This window comes from Giraffa tippelskirchi, chromosome 1 (assembly GCF_054371585.1).
Source record: "Giraffa tippelskirchi isolate mGirTip1 chromosome 1, T2T-mGirTip1v1.2.pri, whole genome shotgun sequence".
Classification (NCBI taxonomy): domain Eukaryota; kingdom Metazoa; phylum Chordata; class Mammalia; order Artiodactyla; family Giraffidae; genus Giraffa; species Giraffa tippelskirchi.
This window is the reverse complement of record NC_137275.1, coordinates 69,058,522-69,077,252: the sequence shown is the minus strand read 5'-3', so window position 1 is coordinate 69,077,252 and position 18,731 is coordinate 69,058,522. Positions and strand designations below refer to the sequence as shown.

General features: G+C 39.6%; 1 protein-coding gene across 14 annotated transcripts in view; it reads right to left on the bottom strand.

Moving 5' to 3' along the window:
• Positions 1-18,731, bottom strand: part of ADGRA3 (adhesion G protein-coupled receptor A3) — a 132,016-nt gene that overhangs the window by 43,190 nt on the left and 70,095 nt on the right. For 9 of the 14 annotated variants that reach the window (XM_081547272.1, XM_081547593.1, XM_081547326.1 and 6 more), the window contains 3 exons: positions 17,831-17,986; positions 4,177-4,338; positions 1,457-1,660 (listed from right to left, as the gene is read on the bottom strand). In XM_081547272.1, the coding sequence (XP_081403398.1) occupies positions 1,457-1,660; positions 4,177-4,338; positions 17,831-17,986 (522 nt within the window). The remainder of the gene's footprint in view (positions 1-1,456; positions 1,661-4,176; positions 4,339-17,830; positions 17,987-18,731) is intronic. The other 5 variants (XM_081546953.1, XM_081547498.1, XM_081547148.1 and 2 more) reach the window with 1 other exon arrangement.

Genomic DNA, 18,731 nt, shown 5'->3' with positions numbered 1-18,731 from the left:
TCAATGAAAAAACATGGTTCCATTAGGGTGTCAAAACTGTACTTCCATCATTTGCTTCAATGTAGCTTAATAAAACATGCCTAAACCCCCAATTTTAAAAACCAATAAAAATGCTTTTAATTTTTCTTGCTGCAGTGAACGGAGAAGGCAATGGCACCCCACTCCAGTACTCTTGCCTGGAAAATCCCAGGGATGGAGGAGCCTGGTGGGCTGCAGTCCATGGGGTTGCTAAGAGTCGGACACGACTGAACGACTTCACTTTCACTTTTCACTTTCATGCATTGGAGAAGGAAATGGCAACCCACTCCAGTGTTCTTGCCTGGAGAATCCCAGGGATGGGGGAGCCTGGAGGGCTGCCGTCTGTGGGGTCGCAGAGTCGGACACAACCAAAGCAACTTAGCAGCAGCTGCAGTGAAGTCGCTCAGTCGTGTCCGACTCTTTGCAGGCCCATGGACTGTAGCCTACCAGGCTCCTCCATCCCTGGGATTTTCTAGGCAAGAGTATTGGAATGGGTTGCCATTTCCTTCTCCAGAGGATCTTCCCGACCCAGCGCTCAAACCCAGGTCTCCCACATTGCAGGCAGATGCTTTATCATCTGAGCCACCAGGGGAGCCCCAATTTATAAACACACATGTGTGTGCACTTCTGTGCAAAAAATCTTAATATACAGCTGGCTTGATTAAATGCCTGGACTTTCCCATTAGGCCCAGGAGCACAGAGCCATGGGCACCCAATACTTTTAGGAAGTCTACAAAAATGTCTTCATGTCTTTAAAATCAGCAGCAAGTTCACTTTAAAAATGAACTTTAAAGTCAAAGAAAATGTCTTAATATGTAACTAATACGTTCATGCTTTTACCACTCCAGTCATAAAATTTAATATTGGTATATTCATATGCAGAAAGGGGTCCAGAGGGCAAAAATGCCTAGGCCCATGAAGGCCATGATGTGTTCTTCCTTGGTCTCAATTTCTTTCAGAACAAGAACAAAGACAATTCTAATACACTTCTCCCTCCGAACAACCTTTAATAAGATTATTTTTGCAAAGCAGAGCATTTAAGTGCAGTCACCCTACATATCCTCAAAGGACTGATTCCAAGATTCTCTCAGATACTAAAATCTGTGGATGCTCAAGTCTCTTATAACATGGCTTAATATCTGTATATAACCTAGGCACATCCTCTAGTATACTTACTTTAAATCATGTCTAGATTACTTATAATACCTACTGCAGATGTTATACAAATAACTGTAAATATAATGTAAATCCTATGCAAATAGTTGCCAGCATGTAGCAAATTTAAGTTTTGCTTTTTGGAACTTTTCGGGATATTTTTTTAATTGGATATTTTCAATCTGCAGTTGGGTTGAATCTACAGATACAGAACCTATGGATATGGAGGTATTGTATTCGAATCTAACTACAAAGTCTTAAATGGCTACAGAATATAACGTACCTTCAGAGCCAGACTTGAAAACGTATTCGAAATGTTGCACTTAAAACTCAGCTGTTTATCCAGGTTTCCATCCGGATCTCGCCTCCCATAGTCAGAAAGGCCTGTCCGGTCAGTGGCTGCTACTTTCTGGAACACGGTACACGTCATCCCAGTGAAGCCAGTAGCCTTGATGACATAAGCTTCCAGAGCAATATTGGGTGAATACTTCAAAAGTCAATCAAACAGGAGTTACAAAAGATTTATAACATGGGGGGAAAAAGCACTTGCAAAGAGTTTCAAACACAAAATACTACATAAGCTAGAAGACAAAGCTTGAGCTCTTACTAAACAAAGACACTGTGCAGATAACTGGCAGAACCAAAAAAAGATGCCAGCTACAGAAGGATATCCTAAAATAGCAAGATACCCATGAAGAGACAAAGAGGAAGTCACGAAGTACGGAAGATCAGATATAAATGAGAAGTCAGTTAATAATCTGAAGAGCAGTTGCAGGAATCTATAAGCTGAAAATGGAAGTATCCTGATTAAAAAAAAAACAGGTAGAGAAATTAGTGGACCCCCTTAATGATCTTAATACACTTAAAAGCTGCCTTATTCAACACTTCATAACATTTTACACTTTTTCTTTTCACAGGAACATCAACACTTAGCATTAAGTTTCACCAATAAAATCTTTATACAGACTCATGGCAAAGTTTTCTTCAGAAAAGGAAGGGAGGTGCTAGTCTAAATAGAAATAAATGAACAAATTTTGAAAAACGAATTAGGCCAGAAAAGTCACCTGAAAAAGATGGTACCTGTCCCGACAATTTTAAGCAATGCAAGAGTGCGACTGAACTTGACAGTCTACCAAACCTATGGTCTGCCGATACAAACAACCATCCAACCCATGTCCAGGAGCTTCTGGCACCACTCCCACCTGTCAGAACCACGACAGAGCCGACATGAGAAGTGACAGGCTGATCGATTTCTTTTACATCCAGCAAGATGACAGGATGTGCTGTAAATTCCAGAAACAAAATGGCATTTCCTTCCTTTAAGGATGGTTAATTCTATGTCTACTATGGAGGCAGGGCACCATTCTAAGTGCCATATGTGGACAAAGTTCTCCTTTAAACATTTTTTTTTAAACATAGGACTTTCATGTAAGGTGTCCAAAATCTATCAGGAAGATTAAAATTTTTAAATATAAGAAGGTAGAATTTTTTCAAGCACCATATATACAGTAGAAAGTATCTTGCGGTTCCCCAAATTTTTAAGATTAAGAAATCTTTGCATTTAGTTTTGCCCCACAGATGACACAGTGTGAAAAATCTTACTAAATTCAATCATATTTACCCACAAATTGTATTTGAAATTTTTTATTAATCAAAGACACATTATAATTATGATAAACATGTGAAACCTCAGTTGAAAGAAAACTGCCATTCTGAAGTGCCCTTGAAGCCATGTCGTAAGTAGATATATTGTTTCTCGGGAACTTTTTTATACTTTGAAATGGTGTGCAAAGCCCCTACGCCCTCTATTATACCTGTGGGTTCTCAGGAGAATGAAGGAAGCTCTTTGCGCTGAGTAATAAGCAAGGCTGAAGCACAGGATGGAAAATGGGTTTAAATGATCTGGGAGGACTAAGTGTGGCCCTCAAACTGGCAAGCTCATTTCAGGTAAGGTCATAAAGAGCACCTACCCTAAACTATGTTGTCCTGACAGGAGCTAGTCTAGGCCTCCATTCTGTTTATTATTCAAGAAAGTAATACTAAACTTAACAGAACAAAAGGATCAATAAAACACGGTCTCATCAAAAAGGTTCCATCAATTAATGGAAAGACAGTAATTTTGAATTGTATAAAATCATAGGAGGAGGTAGAAAACATTCAACGAACCCACTAAAATAGTTAGAAAATGAAAATCATGGGCCAGGGCAGAGTATGACTACTAAAAGAATAAAATAAAGCATTATTTATCATAGTTCCCACATTTATCATATCTACATTTTAGAACAAAAAAAGTAAGCAGTACACCAAGAAATTCTGCACAAACAAAATTTAAGATTATTTAACAGAGTGATCATTGCTGTTGGTTAGTTACTAAATCATGTCCAAGTCTTATAACCCCCTGGACTTTAGCCCGCCAGGCTCCTCTGTCCATGGGATTTCCCAGGAAAAAAATACTAGAGTGGATTGCCACTTCCTTCTCCAGGGGATCTTCCCAACCCAGGGATCGAACCCGCATCTCCTGCATTGGCAGACAGATTCTTTACCACTGAGCCACCAGGGAAGCCCAAGAGTGATTATTACATATAAATAACTCACTCCCCGCAAAGTGGAATTGACTGAAAAATGTCAATAGGTTCACAAGAGTTGGGGGGAATCCTACTTCGCTTTTGAAATTGAAACCTGGGCAAGCAATCAAGCACTGTCTCAAAATATCCTTCAGGGCCCAGAAGACAATGTCACCTAGGATGCACGATGGGCATGTGACAGGAGGGCAAGGCTATGGTGTTCTTATTTGTGTTGTGGAAAGTTTCAGAGGATGAGATGGTGGTAACTGTTCAAATTACAAATTAAGCCCAGTTACCAAGAAAACAGACTATTCAGAAGCAAAACTGTCTTTTTAAATATCTGAGAACAGGAAATTCTGTAATAATCAGCAGTAACAAAATACTCACCCCATAATGGGGATGAGACCTATCTATTTTGAGGTTATAATGTGACACTTACTGTTGAATAAACATGAGCTCCGTTTGCCAGTCGGTATGTGGCGATGCGCTGCAGACACTGAACGATTCTACTGCAGGCTTTGGCCTCCCTCTGCGCCAGCCCCAGGACGCGTTCATCAGCCAACATGATGTTACTTGCAATGTCAACCATCACATCGCCGAGCTAGCAGGCGTGCAGGAGAGAAAAGGAAGATCTTTAAAGCCCACACAGGAGGCTTTACATTATCAAAATCCTAATGAGACACCAAGATGGGTATTCAGTCTAAATTTTCACAGGAAAACCCAACAGGCACTTGACTCATTTCTCATTAAGGCATCTTCAGATAGGAAGAGCAGTCATTATAACCATTTGGTAATATTTAGCTCAAAACAGTGTACTCACGTAACCACCAAATCATCAGTGAAAAGAGCGACATGTAGTACTCAAAATGACAGGTTGGTGGTTGGGGGTGCAGTCACGGAGTGGGAGAGGGAAGGCATTTATATTAATCAAGGGGAAGAAAATCACATGATTCTCAGAATAAACAGATCTCAACTCTGTCTGGAAAAAACATTTATCTTCTTTTTGCATAAGTGTTACTTAATACGATCAAGAAGTATTGTAAAGTAAAAAAATAAATTAATAAAAAGGAGTATCTGGCACAACATTAAATCAACTATACTTCAATTAAATTTAATTAAAAATAAAAGAATATACTGGCGACCTCTTTACATCCTGTCATGTTTAAAACTCTAGGTATGTCCAACTACTGTGAGTTCTCTGTATGCGCTGGGCCATCATGTGAGTCTGTGCACACATGGTTCCCTTTATCTTTATCTTGAATGAGCTGCTTCTTCCCTGTCTCCCAACTCAAGGGATGCTTTTAGATTTAGATGGCCACAAAAACAAATGAATCCCAAGAAGTGTCCACTTTTCCACTGCCTGTTTGTTTCAGCTAATGAATCCTTTTCATTAGCTCAGTTCATAACTTACAGATGTAAACATCTGTCAGGCAACACGAGTGAACTATCAATGGGCTGTCGTCGCTGGTGACTTGTACGTCTCATATCAGAGAAGTGCACTGAACAGTCCAGGATAAGGAGACAGCCTGTTGCCAGGAGGGTCTACTATTGAGCAAAATGTTCAGAGAGCTAGAGCACACAAGCATTATGGAGGTAGCACTGGAGGACTGACAAGCTGGCAGGTCCTCTAACCAAGAAAAAAGCATCAAAAGCCCCAAAGCCAAGCCAGACTGCCAAGGCCATTTCAACACATGTCTTTTCATCACCCCAAAAAAGCCCAGCTGAGCTTTTCAACCCTGTTCTGCCTCCAATACTCTTTCCAGGGTGTGTAATTATGAGGGCTGAGGTGGGTCTGGAAAAAGATCAGTCCTTTCCACCCATGCTTCATTTCAGGAAGAAGACAAGCCTGCGGAAATCTACCGGATTCCACTCCTGAGCCGTGGAGCAGGGCTGGCACCTTCCGTACCTTCCTTTATTTGTGAAACAAGGATAATAACCATCCTGTCTTTTCTGAATGTTGTGAAGATTAAGCTCCACTAATAACTATAAGGCTCCTCAAACTATGCCTTGCACACGGCAGGCATTCAAAACACAGCTCTAATTTTACTGCTCCTTTTTCTTTTTTTTCATTTCCATCCCAAAATAAGTCTCTTTGAGAATGACAGGCTCTAGAAGAAGTGTTAAGAGGGGTACATTTCTAAAGTCTATATGTTCATATATAAAGAGGAACAATGGACCCAGCAAAACTACCTCTTTCTCCTCTGTTAAGCCCCATCATCTCATCCAATTCAAACACTGTTAATTGACTTCATACTGCTGTTACCATCATGTGTCACAATTCTGTCCTTATTTTAATTCCAATATAAACATCTTGGGGGCAGGGACAGCACAATGTCCTACTTATATTCATACTCATTCATTAGTGTAACTCCTTGTATAAAAGCCAATAGCTATATAATACCCATTCACTCCCTGACTAAATATTTATTGAGGACCAAGGTGAGCCAGACACTATCCGAGATACAGCAGTGAGAGAAACATAAAAGATCTATTTTGGAGTCTGTATCTATCAAGAAAATATATAACAAGCAAGTAAATACATTTTTTTAAAGTGACTAGGTTGCGATACCTGCAAGAGATGAAATAAAAAGAGTAATAAATGACAGATAGTAATGGAATTTAACAGCAAAACCCAATTTTAATGGACTCACATATTCTCTCAAGAGGCAACTCATTCAAACCCAAGATATGAACAAGACCAACTGACAAAGAATTAAGAAGAACCTATAATCAAACTATGCAGAATCCTGAGTCCGTTCATTTGATACAATTTATAAAAACACCAGACTTTCCTGGTGGCTTAGATGGTAAAGCGTCTGCCTACAATGTAGGAGACCCGAGTTCAATCCTTGGATCAGGAAGATCTCCTGGAGAAGCAAATGGCAACCCACTCCAGTATTCTTGCCTGGAAAATCCCATGAACGGAGAAACCTGGTAGGCTACAGTCCATGGGGTCACAAAGAGTGGGACACGACTGAGCAACTTCACTTTCTCTTCGCTTTCATGAAAACACCAGCACCTCAGAATATATTCCTAAAAACAATAGTTATGGGGGTAAATTTCACTTTAACAGAAGTGCTTATTTCTGGAGTTATAAAGATAGGTGGTGACTCCTGCATATGTAAATCAGCCACTTATACAGCAACTGGAACAGTAACTACCAACTCTTAATGGGAATTCAGAGAAGCTAGAAAATTTGTTACATTTTTACCTCTTATTCTTACCTTTCAAATTAGTATTTTCAAAACTGTATACAAAAATAAATAAGAGATGACACTGTATGATATGTTCTATAGCTATCAGAAAAGAAATGGCCATTGCCTGCAAAAATTTTAAAGATAAAATACATGAAAATACCAATTCTCCTCCAAGGTACTCCTCAAATATTTATGAAGTATTCAAAAAAATCAGCAATTTTATAACTAGTTTGGAAATTTCTTTACAAGTTCTACATGTATGGGCTTTATGAAAATCCAACATGAGAACTAACTGATATATCATCTCTTTTGAAAAGCTGGTCTTTTTTTTTTAATCAAGGAACTAGAGCTATGGGTCACTAGATAATGCCAGCCAAGGAATTTGACATGTGTCAATCACCGTAAAAAAAAAAGAAGAAAAAGAAGTATCTCTAAGAAGGTATAAAAGTGATTGCCTTAGCTGTGGATAATTTTTTTTTTTTCTTCCATTATTTCATTATAAATGGCTATGAATTAAAGAAATGGTTTTGTAGCCAAAACATCCCCTATAGCAAGCAATCATGAAACACTACATGCTTCTGGAGCTTGGTTATGGAAGTAGTTCTGAATCCTTCATGGCGGCAAAAAAGGACACAAAAAAACAGTGCATGAAAAATTACACTGGATTAAAAAAGCATCCCTGAAATGTGACACACAGGTACAGTTTAATAACTGCAACCAGTGTGTTGGGAAGCACTGTATTTCTCTTCGACCACATTCCCTGAAGGCCATGCCAGCCATGGAAGGGTCGGAGGAGTCATGCACCTGCTCTGCCATCTGTCACACCAAAGGGTGAGGATCAAATGAAAACATTGTGAACGCACTTCATCCAAGATAAAAGGGTAAAGAAATGAAAATGCCACATTAATAACAATGAAACCATTAAATGTCATCTGTGGTAAGAGGCAGAATATTTCATGCTCTTTTTAATATTTATGTTTGCAATCCCGAGCAAAATTAGATTAAAATCACCTGTAAATTTCATGAATGTCTGATGTTGGTTCACGAAACACACAATACATAAACACAAGTTGATAATATTTGATTTTAACGAAACAGGAGTATAAAATAACACTGCAGCGAGAATACTTATGTGCCTTGGAGTTAAGTTCTCCTGGGTTAAGAGTTCAACCATCCTTTACAAGTTAAATGTCCATAGCAAATTATTTATCCTCTCCAAGTCTCTGTTTGCCCATTTGCAAAATGAGACCAATAACCCTAGGAAAACTGCATGGAATGTCTCATTTCAGAGTAAACTTAAAGAAAGAGAGAGAGAACAGAAGGCAAAAATCTTCATTAAGCAATTCATACGGTTTTAGAGAAAAGCCAAGAAATCTAGGCCCCTTCCCACATTCTTGTTTCAAGCACAAAGTCAGCAGGGGGTACCTCGGCAATTCTAATAACCAGAGAATCAAGAATTAGAGACACATATACCATAGGGCAGTACTCTGGGAAGTTGTCTGGGGACAGCCGAGATGGAGATGGAAAGTACACAGTTCAGTTCAGTTCAGTCGCTCAGTCGTGTCCGACTCTCTGCGACCCCATGAATCGCAGCACACCAGGCCTCTCTGTCCATCACCAACTCCCGGAGTCTACCCAAACCCATGTTCATCGAGTCGGTGATGCCATCCAACCATCTCATCCTCTGTCGTCCCCTTCTCCTCCCGCCCCCAATCCTACCCAGCATTAGGGTCTTTTCCAATGAGTCAACCCTTCGCAAGAGGTGGCCAAAGTATTGGAGCTTCAGCTTCAACATCAGACCTTCCAATGAACACCCAGGATTGATCTCTTTTAAGATGGATTGATTGGATCTCCTTGCAGTTCAAGAAACTCTCAAGAGTCTTCTCCAACACCACAGTTCAAAAGCATCAATTCTGCGGCGCTCAGCTTTCTTCACCGTCCAACTCTCACATCCATACATGACCACTGGAAAAACCATAGCCTGGACTAGACGGACTTTTGTTGGCAAAGTAATGTCTCTGCTTTTAAACATGCTATCTAGGTTGGCCATAACCTTCCTTCCAAGTAGCAAGCGTCTTTTAATTTCATGGCTGCAGTCACCATCAGCAGTGATCCTGGAGCCCAAAAAAGTAAAGTCTGACACTGTTTCCACTGTTTCCCCATCTATTTCCCATGGAGTGATGGGACAGGATGCCATGATCTTAGTTTTCTGAACGTTGAGCTTTAAGCCAACTTTTTCACTCTCCTCCTTCACCTTCATCAAGAGGCTCTTTAGTTCTTCTTCACTTTCTGCCATAAGGGTGGTGTCATCCGCATATCTGAGGTTATTGATATTTCTCCCAGCAATCTTGATTCCAGCTTGTGTTTCTTCCAGCCCAGCGTTTCTCATGATGTACTCTGCATAGAAGTTAAATAAGCAGGGTGACAATATACAGCCTTGACGGACTCCTTTTCCTATTTGGAACCAGTCTGTTGTTCCATGTCCAGTTCTAACTGTTGCTTCCTGACCTGCATACAGGTTTCTCAAGAGACAGGTCAGATGGTCTGGTATTCCCATCTCTTTCAGAATTTTCCACAGTTTCTTGTGATCCACACAGTCAAAGGCTTTGGCATAGTCAATAAAGCAGAAATAGATGTTTTTCTGGAACTCTCTTGCTTTTTCGATGATCCAGCGGATATTGGCAATTTGATCTCTGGTTCCTCTGCCTTCTCTAAAACCAGCTTGAACATCTGGAAGTTCACGGTTCACGTATTGCTGAAGCCTGGCTTGGAGAATTTTGAGCATTACTTTACTAGCATGTGAGATGAGTGCAATTGTGCGGTAGTTTGAGCATTCTTTGGCATTGCCTTTCTTTGGGATTGGAACGAAGACTGACCTCTTCCAGTCCTGTGGCCACTGCTGAGTTTTCCAAATTTGCTGGCATATCGAGTGCAGCACTTTCACAGCATCATCTGTGAGGATTTGAAATAGCTCAACTGGAATTCCATCACCTCCACTAGCTTTGTTCGTAGTGATGCTTTCTAAGGCCCACTTGACTTCACATTCCAGGATGTCTGGCTCTAGGTGAGTGATCACACCATCGTGATTATCTGGGTCAAGAAGATCTTCTTTCTACAGTTCTTCTGTGTATTCTTGCCACCTCTTCTTAATATCTTCTGCTTCTGTTAGGTCCATACCATTTCTGTCCTTTATCGAGCCTATCTTTGCATGAAATGTTCCCTTGGTATCTCTAATTTTCTTGAAGAGGTCTCTAGTCTTTCCCAATCTGTTGTTTTCCTCTATTTGTTTGCACTGATCGCTGAGGAAGGCTTTCTTATCTCTCCTTGCTATTCTTTGGAACTCTGCATTCAGATGAGAATATCTTTCCTTTTCTCCTTTGCTTTTCGCTTCTCTTCTCTTCCTAGCTATCTGTAAGGCCTCCTCAGACAGCCATTTTGATTTTTTGCATTTCTTTTCCATGGGGATTTTCTTGATCCCTGTCTCCTGTACAATGTCACGAACCTCTGTCCATAGTTCATCAGGCATTCTGTCTATCAGGTCTAGTCCCTTAAATCTATTTGTCACTTCCACTGTATACTCATAAGGGATTTGATCTAGGTCATACCTGAATGGTCTAGTGGTTTTCCCTACTTTCTTCAATTTAAGTCTGAATTTGGCAATAAGCAGTTCATGATCTGAGCCACAGTCTGCTCCCGGTCTTGTTTTTGCTGACTGTATAGAGCTTCTCCATCTTTGGCTGCAAAGAATATAGTCAATCTGATTTCGGTGTTGACCATCTGGTGATGTCCACGTGTAGAGTCTTCTCTTGTGTTGTTGGAATAGGGTGTTTGCTATTACCAGTGCGTTCTCATGGCAAAACTCTATTAGCCTTTGCCCTGCTTCATTCTGTACTCCAAGGCCAAACCTGCCTGTTACGCCAGGTGTTTCTTGACTTCCTACTTTTGCATTCCAGTCCCCTATAATGAAAAGGACATCTTTTTTGGGTGTTATTTCTAGAAGGTCTTGTAGGTCTTCATAGAATCGTTCAACTTCAGCTTCTTCGGCATTACTGGTCGGGGCATAGACTTGGATTACCGTGATATTGAATGGTTTGCCTTGGAAGTGAACAGAGATCATTCTGTCGTTTTTGAGATTGCATCCAAGTACTGCATTTCGGACTCTTTTGTTGACCATGATGGCTACTCCATTTCTTCTAAGGGATTCTTCTAAGGGACACACAATTCAAACTCGACTAAATAACAACTCAGTTGACCATGATGGCTACTCCATTTCTTCTAAGGGATTCTTCTAAGGGATTCTTCTAAGGGACACACAATTCAAACTCGACTAAATAACAACTCAGTTGATGTCACTATTTTAGTTCAAGTAAACTTCATGGCTTTTTCCTAATTATAAATAACTGTATTGATATTATTCCCATCTCAAAGTATGCTATATTGCCCTGATTACTTTAATGAAGGAATTGCCCTGTTGTGAAAGTCAACTTTTAAGAGTGTGTTTATGGCATTATTAACCAGCTTCAGCATCCTGAGGGCCTGGGGATCCCACTGAATGCTGCTCAGCTTGATAAGTAGTCAGTGTTTGAAAGGTCCAAATGTGATGGTCATCAGGACTATGGCAAAGAGGAAAGCTCTGATGTCACTCTGGTACAAAAATAAAGAGGATGACAATGGGAAAACAAGTGGGAAGGGGAAAAGATTGAAAATAATGTCACAGGAAATAAAAGTTGCATTTATTCTCTATTGCCTTACAGAAAGTATCTGAAGTAGCCTAACAAAGTTTAAAAGATAATTCTTTTTAAATTAAAACATACACAGAGAGTGAGAAAGTGTGTTAGTCACTCAGTCATGTCCAACTCTTTGCAATCCCACAGACTGTAGCCTGCCAGGCTCCTCTGTCCACAGAATTCTCTAGGCAAGAATACTGGAGTGGGTTGCCATTTCCTTCCTCTAGGGGATCTTCTCAACCCAGGGATAGAGGCACAGTCTCCTTCCTGCATTGTAGGCAGACTCTTGACTGTCTGAGCCACCAGGGAAGTCCTGGTGGGAAATACAGGCTTAAAAAAAGATTCAAATAAGTTAAAATACACATCAATGGCAGAGTTAATGGGACTGGGGAAAAACTGATTCTTGACATGTTTCTAGTCAAGGCAGTGAAGACAACTGTTCAATTATTAACGAAAAGGAGAATATTTCCTCCAAATAGACACTTTCATAAAGAAAATTCTTAGAACATGTGAAGAACACTATTAAAGAGATACCAAGTGAAATGCGCAACACCCTCAGCCATACCTTCACAACAAACGGAAAGGCTTAACTTCTATGATCCCTCCAACTCTCCCACTGGAAGCAGATCTTGTTTTTTCCGATGACAAAAATGTACATGCATCTCCCTTTCTGGAAGTATGGAGGACTAAGTACTATGGACAATTCTCCTGATAAAAGTGAAAAATGGTAAAGGAAAAAAGTTACCTTTTAAATGCACCATTGACCATTCAGAAAACAAAGGTTCCACAAGAGATCAACAGCAAAACAACAGGAATCCGAAGAGCTCTGAGGTTGAGCTCAGCTGACCACAGACTATGCTTTGACTTCCATGCAAGACCCAGGCCCTGCCAACACAGGCTAACAGGAGAAAACCACAGCATAAAGCTGATAAGCCAAAGGGGACACCAACAGCTTCAGGGCCAACCAGCATTAAACTAGCCTCCTGGAAGGAAGGGAATAGTAAGGAAACTTGAAACTTGCCCATCTTGACTTTGGCACAAGGTAGGAGGTGAAAAAATCTCTTCCCTGTCAATCTGTCAACACAAGTCAACCTTCACACAGGACTGAGAACAGAGTTCACATTTTTTCTGTGGTCTGAGAAACCTCAAGCTGAGAACTACTTCCAATGTGACCCCCTAACCCTGATATAGCCCCCCGGCACTTAGCAGAAGCACGTAAGTATCACACTTAATAATGACACATCACACCATTCTCATGAAGACCACTCGTCACCAACATGAATCAGCACAGTTCTGGAGGTCTTCACCGATGCATAACCATAAAAACAGGATGTATTTTATACAGGGAACAGACAAACCAACTGTTATCTACTGTCTACAGACAAAACCATCTGTCTAGAAAATCCCACAAAACCAAACAAAATTATATGAATGAATTTCATAAGGAAACCAGACACAAGGTCCACATTTAAAAAAATAATCATAATCAAGGAAAACTGAACACGGATTAGATATTTTATAATATTAAGGACTTAGAGTTTATTTGTGTGATATAATAACCATATCATGGTTCTATTTTAAAGTTCCTTACAATTTAAAAAAAAAATTATGGATGAAATATGACACCTAAAATGTGTTCTTAAATGTTCCAGCACTGAAAGACAGAAAGACACAGAGGAAGACAGAGACACAAAGAGAAGCGGGGAGAGGGGAAGACAGAAGGAAGGAGGGACAGAAAACATAAAATGAGTGGACAGGAGAGATGAAGCAAGACTGGTAAGTACTGAAAATTGTTGAAACTCAGTGAAAGGTAAAACAAAAGTGTTAATAATAATATTCCTTCTCCTACACTTTAGGAATTTTCTAATTAAAAAAAAGTGTCTGAAAAGTTTTTTAAAAGTTAAACCCAAAGAGAACATTTTTTTAAAAAGAGGTAAGGACAGAAAAGAAATATACTACAGTGGTCCTCAATGTGGGAGACCTAGGTTCGATCCCTGGGTTGGGAAGATCCCCTGGAGAACAGAAAGGCTACCCACTCCAGTATTCTGGCCTGGAGAATTCCATGGACTACAATCCATAGGGTTGCAAAGAGTCGGACACGACTGAGCAACTTTCCCTTCACTTCACTTCACAGTGGTGCTCAAAGCCTGTGCCAAAGACGTTGCCCAATACCACCTGGAATTTAGTAGAAATGCGAATCCTCAGGCTTCCTACACCCAGTACCTGGTACCAATCATGGGCCCCATGCAAGTTTTGAGAAACCATGTTCTCAGAAGGATCAAAAAGCCAGAGGCTGGGTGTTTGAAAACGTTAACAATATCAGGAAGTCTGACAAGTAAGATCAAGGAAAAAAACATTAAAAATATTGAAAATAAAAAAGAAACTCGCCAGTATAGATGTGATTATACCTTAAAGTGAATAAATGAAAGAACTTTAAATTTTAAAAATTCTGTACATAAAAATGTGAGGCGCATGCCTTACATATTTTAAACTAAAGCACAGTAAGAAAACTGTAACACATAACTAACTCTAATCTTCATAGATGTTCTCATCTTTTAAAATGGATATATGTTTGTTTTCATAAGAGATATCACTAAAGTAAATATGGAACACACACTATCTGACAGATAACCTTCAGCTCTTTTAAAAGACCCCGGTAAATACCTCATTTAGATCTGGCAGTTTGATAGTTTTCAACACCCACCCTAAGATAACAAGAGTATCAGCTTGTGTTGGCTAGACTCAATCACAGGTTGTTTATGAAAAAACCCACAGCACAACAACTTTTTGGATATAATACAAAAATCAGTTTTAATTGTCCAATTATGCTATATGCATTTTAAGATACCTTAGCATAATTTTATGCAGTGTTAATTAACTTAAAATGGAGCCCTTAAGCCTTATGATTTCTTCTTAACATAGCAATAAACAGGGAAAGCTCTGGCCTGCAATTTTAAGCTTCCAAAGAATCAAATGTGTCACTGCATCAAAGGTAATATTACATTTATATCTCAATTGTTCAATCCTGAATAATTTTCTGCTTTTTCTATTTATACTTAATAGGTTGCCATCATTTGTTTCCAAAGATAGTTAAAACTTCACCTTCTATGTCAGCCAGTGAAAGTGACAACAATCGCCTTCAAATTAAGTTTTTAGATAAGTAACTAAAGCAGTCTGGTGATTTTTTTTTAAAGGACTTCTCACTTAGCTTCTGAGATCACAAGAACGTTACTTTTCAGAGGGGACGCATGTATGCCTATGGCTGATTTATGTTGATAAATGGCAAAAACCATCACAATATTGCAAAGTAATTATCCTCCAATTAAAATAAATAAATTTTAAAAAAGGAAATTGGCTATGTCGTATATATACAACAAAGGTCTGTATAGTCAAAGCTATGGTTTTTCCAGTAGTCACGTATGGATGTGAGAGTTGGACCATAAAGAAAACTGAGTGCCAAAGAATTGATGCTTTTGAACTGTGGTGTTGGAGAGGACTCTTTTGAGTCCCTTGAACTACAAGAAGATCAAACCAGTCAATCCTAAAGGAAATCGGTCCTGAATATTCATTGGAAGGATTGATGTTGAAGTTGAACCTCCAATATGTTGGCCACCTGATGTGAAGAACTGACTCACTGGAAAAGACTGATGCAGGGAAAGATTGAAGGCAAGAGGAGAAGGGGACAACAGAGAATGAGATGTTTGGATGGCATAACTGACTTGATGGACATGAGTCTAAGGAAGCTCCAGGAGGTGGTGATAGACAGGGAAGCCTGGCGTGCTGCAGTCCGTGGGGTTGCAAAGAGTTGGACACGACTGAGTGACTGAACTGCAATTGCATGTTGTGCATCTGTAACATACAGTATTGCACATCAACTCAACTTCAATTAAAATAAATAAATAAATGGAAATTCCTCACACGCACAAAAAAGAATGCTAATTTCCTAACTCTATAAAAAGTATATCCTAGCTTTGCAATGATAAAAACAGTCTCACCTATATTTTCTCACTTGAGTAAACTCTGCAGGTTAAACAGGGCAAGCATCATGTCTCATTTTAAAAATAAAGGGTCCATGGTTAATAACTCACAAACCAGGTCCACTTCCAGTCCTCAACAAGATGCTTCCCCCTAAGAACATGACAAAGCAACCAAGATTCAGACCATTCTTCCCACACAGCAGCAACACAATGAAAGGTACACCTCAGGGCACCACACTGCTGCTCCCGAGCTGGGAGGTGTACAGAAGTCCCTCACACCAGGACAGGGCAGCAAGGGGATAGACTGTGGTCTATCACATGATGGCAGGACCTTTCCCGATGTCCAAATTCCAAATGCCATTCCAATTACTCTAGTGACCTGAAACATCCAGCCTCCATGAATGACTTCTAATCATGCGGGCAGCTAACCTGTGATTATAATTAACAAGGGAGAGCAGGATTACCACAGAGCCAGGATTCACATGGCTCCTCCCAGCACCAGAAAAATTCATCATGGGAAGCAGGCTATGGCCCAAGGCAATCAAGCAAGGGAACAATTCGTTAGGAAATTAAGGTCTGAAGTTCAGATAACAACAGTGAAATACCATGTCATCATTAAGTGGTCTGGTGTCCTGAATCCCATTTATAAACATGTCACCATTTTCTTTATCAGCTACACTACATCAAGTAAAGTACCTAATGTACTAGAGCTGCAATTTCAAAACTTATCACCAAAATGCCAGATATTAATAGATACCACATGCAAAAAATTCCCTTGGTTAAATTATGTAGAGAAACAAGGTATATGACTGGGTTGGCCAAAAAGTTCGTTTGGGTTTTTCCATACCACTGTGTGTAAAAAGCTGAATGAACTTTTTGGCCAACCCAATATCACCTTTTAGCACATTAATGAATCTGAGACGCCCCACATAAAGAAATATATTAAGACTTTGTTTAGTCCAGTGTTTTCCCCACAGTACTTTTGGCATACCATGACAGAGCAATGCTGTTCTAGAAAGTAAATGTGATACAGCAGAAAACTGCTGGATTAGACAGCCAAAGTTCTTGGGTTGTTTTTAGCCCTGCATAATTTAGCTCTAAAACCTTAGGCAAATTATTTAATTTTCTTTAGGCTTCAGTGTATGACCTAATCTAGGTTTATTCTATCTCAAAAATTCATTTTTATGTGATTCCATCACAAAAGAAACAGATTATATAAAGCTCTCACCTGGCTGCAAATGAAGTTTAAGAATATGTTAATCTGCATATAAAAACTTATTCAAAACATTATTTGCTGCTCACTCATTCTGAAAACCATAGTTGTCAATGTCTTCCCCTAAAGGGTATCATGTGGACAGGAATATCATAGCTTTAACATGGCCCCTTTTCAAAGTCACTAAATTTTCATGCCTCGTGTATCTTAATCATTTGGAATTTTGTTTTAAAAGTGCTAAAATAGTCTTACATTTTCTCTAGGACATTCCCAAAGCAATTTAACACAAGATCTGGGGAACTAAAACTCTTATTAAGAAGGATGAACAAGTGGGAATTTGCTGTATGACACAGGGAACCCAAAGCCGGTGCTCTGTGACAACCTAGAAGGGTGGGATGGGGCGGGGAGTGGGTGGGAGGGAGTTTTAAGAGGGAGGGGACATATCTATACATATGACTGGTTGATGTTGATGATGGCAGAAACCATCACAATATTGTAATTATCCTCCAATTTAAAATTAAATTTAAAAAATAAGTAAAAGAATAAAAAAGATTCTACTTTCTGAACATTGTAAACTGTTAAGCATACAAAGATTTCTTCAACCAATAAATTTAAGCGGTGATTTAAAAAAAAACAAAGAAGGATGAAAACACGCCAGTGGAGAGAAGGGAAATCCCAGGCAGCCTGAGAGATGCAGCCCAACTCACACACACCATGGATGCAGAAAAAGCTGTTTTCTCACAGGCTGGTTCTGCCCTACCCTGGTACCTTATTTCCAAGAACTAACTATCCACCTCTACTCCTCCCAACAAGTCCCCATGACAGATGGAGCATAGGTTTCTCAATGACAATTTTGGAAATTAAAAGGTATATTTAGTTCAAATACAGCAAACATAAATAGGCTTTAAAAATAGAGTCAGCTCTATCACATGAGCATTTGCTGACATACTATATGCTACAAATCTGAACCAGAAAATACCTCTTTTGATTTTTCCTCTTTGGTAAATCTTCCAAATTTCTCTATCATTTCAGCCACAAATATAACATCCATCTTGTCCGAAAAGTTGGCTGCTTCCACAGTGTAAGCTAATAATTGTCGGGCTGTGGCCACAGCATTGGTAAGATTGAGAGGCATCTGTATTAAAAAGGCAAAAAAGAAGCACTTAGCAAGTGAAGTGAAAGTCACTCAGTCGTGAACGACTCTTTGGGACACCATGGACTATACAGTCCATGGAATTCTCCAGGCCAGAATACCGGAGTGGGTAGCCTTTCCCTTCTCCAGGGGATCTTCCCAACCCAGGGATCGAACATTGCATCTTACCTTTGCATTTCAAAATATGGCAATTTCAAAACTCTTTATCACCAATTCACTATGACATTCCTGAAATGCTTCTTCCAAAACTGAGAAGACATATTTTATTGGAAACTAACTGAAGGAATTTTCTTTTTTTAACTTAGAATGAAATAAAGCAATACATAAAAACAGATCAGGGAGGGACTTCCCTGGTGGTCCAGGGGTTAAGACTGTGCTTCTAGTGCAGGGGATGTGGGTTTGATCCCTGGTCAGGGAACTAAGATCTCACATGCTACAGCACGGCCAAAAGATAAAAATCAACAAAGTTAAAAGTTTAAAAAGAAAAATCAGGGAAGCGGCCTGTACCATCTCTTCATCTCTATCTATCCAAGTACTATATATATCAATTCCAATTGCCTAGTAACACCTTTCCCAAGTATTCCAGCCAGGAGGGATCAATAGCTCCCCTGGAACTCCTGCCACCTGGGAGTACGAACCACTTATTTAGCACTTATTTAGCACTTATCTGTATGCATGGCCTGTAATGTTTTACATTTGTTTATTATTGACTTAAACACAACTCAGC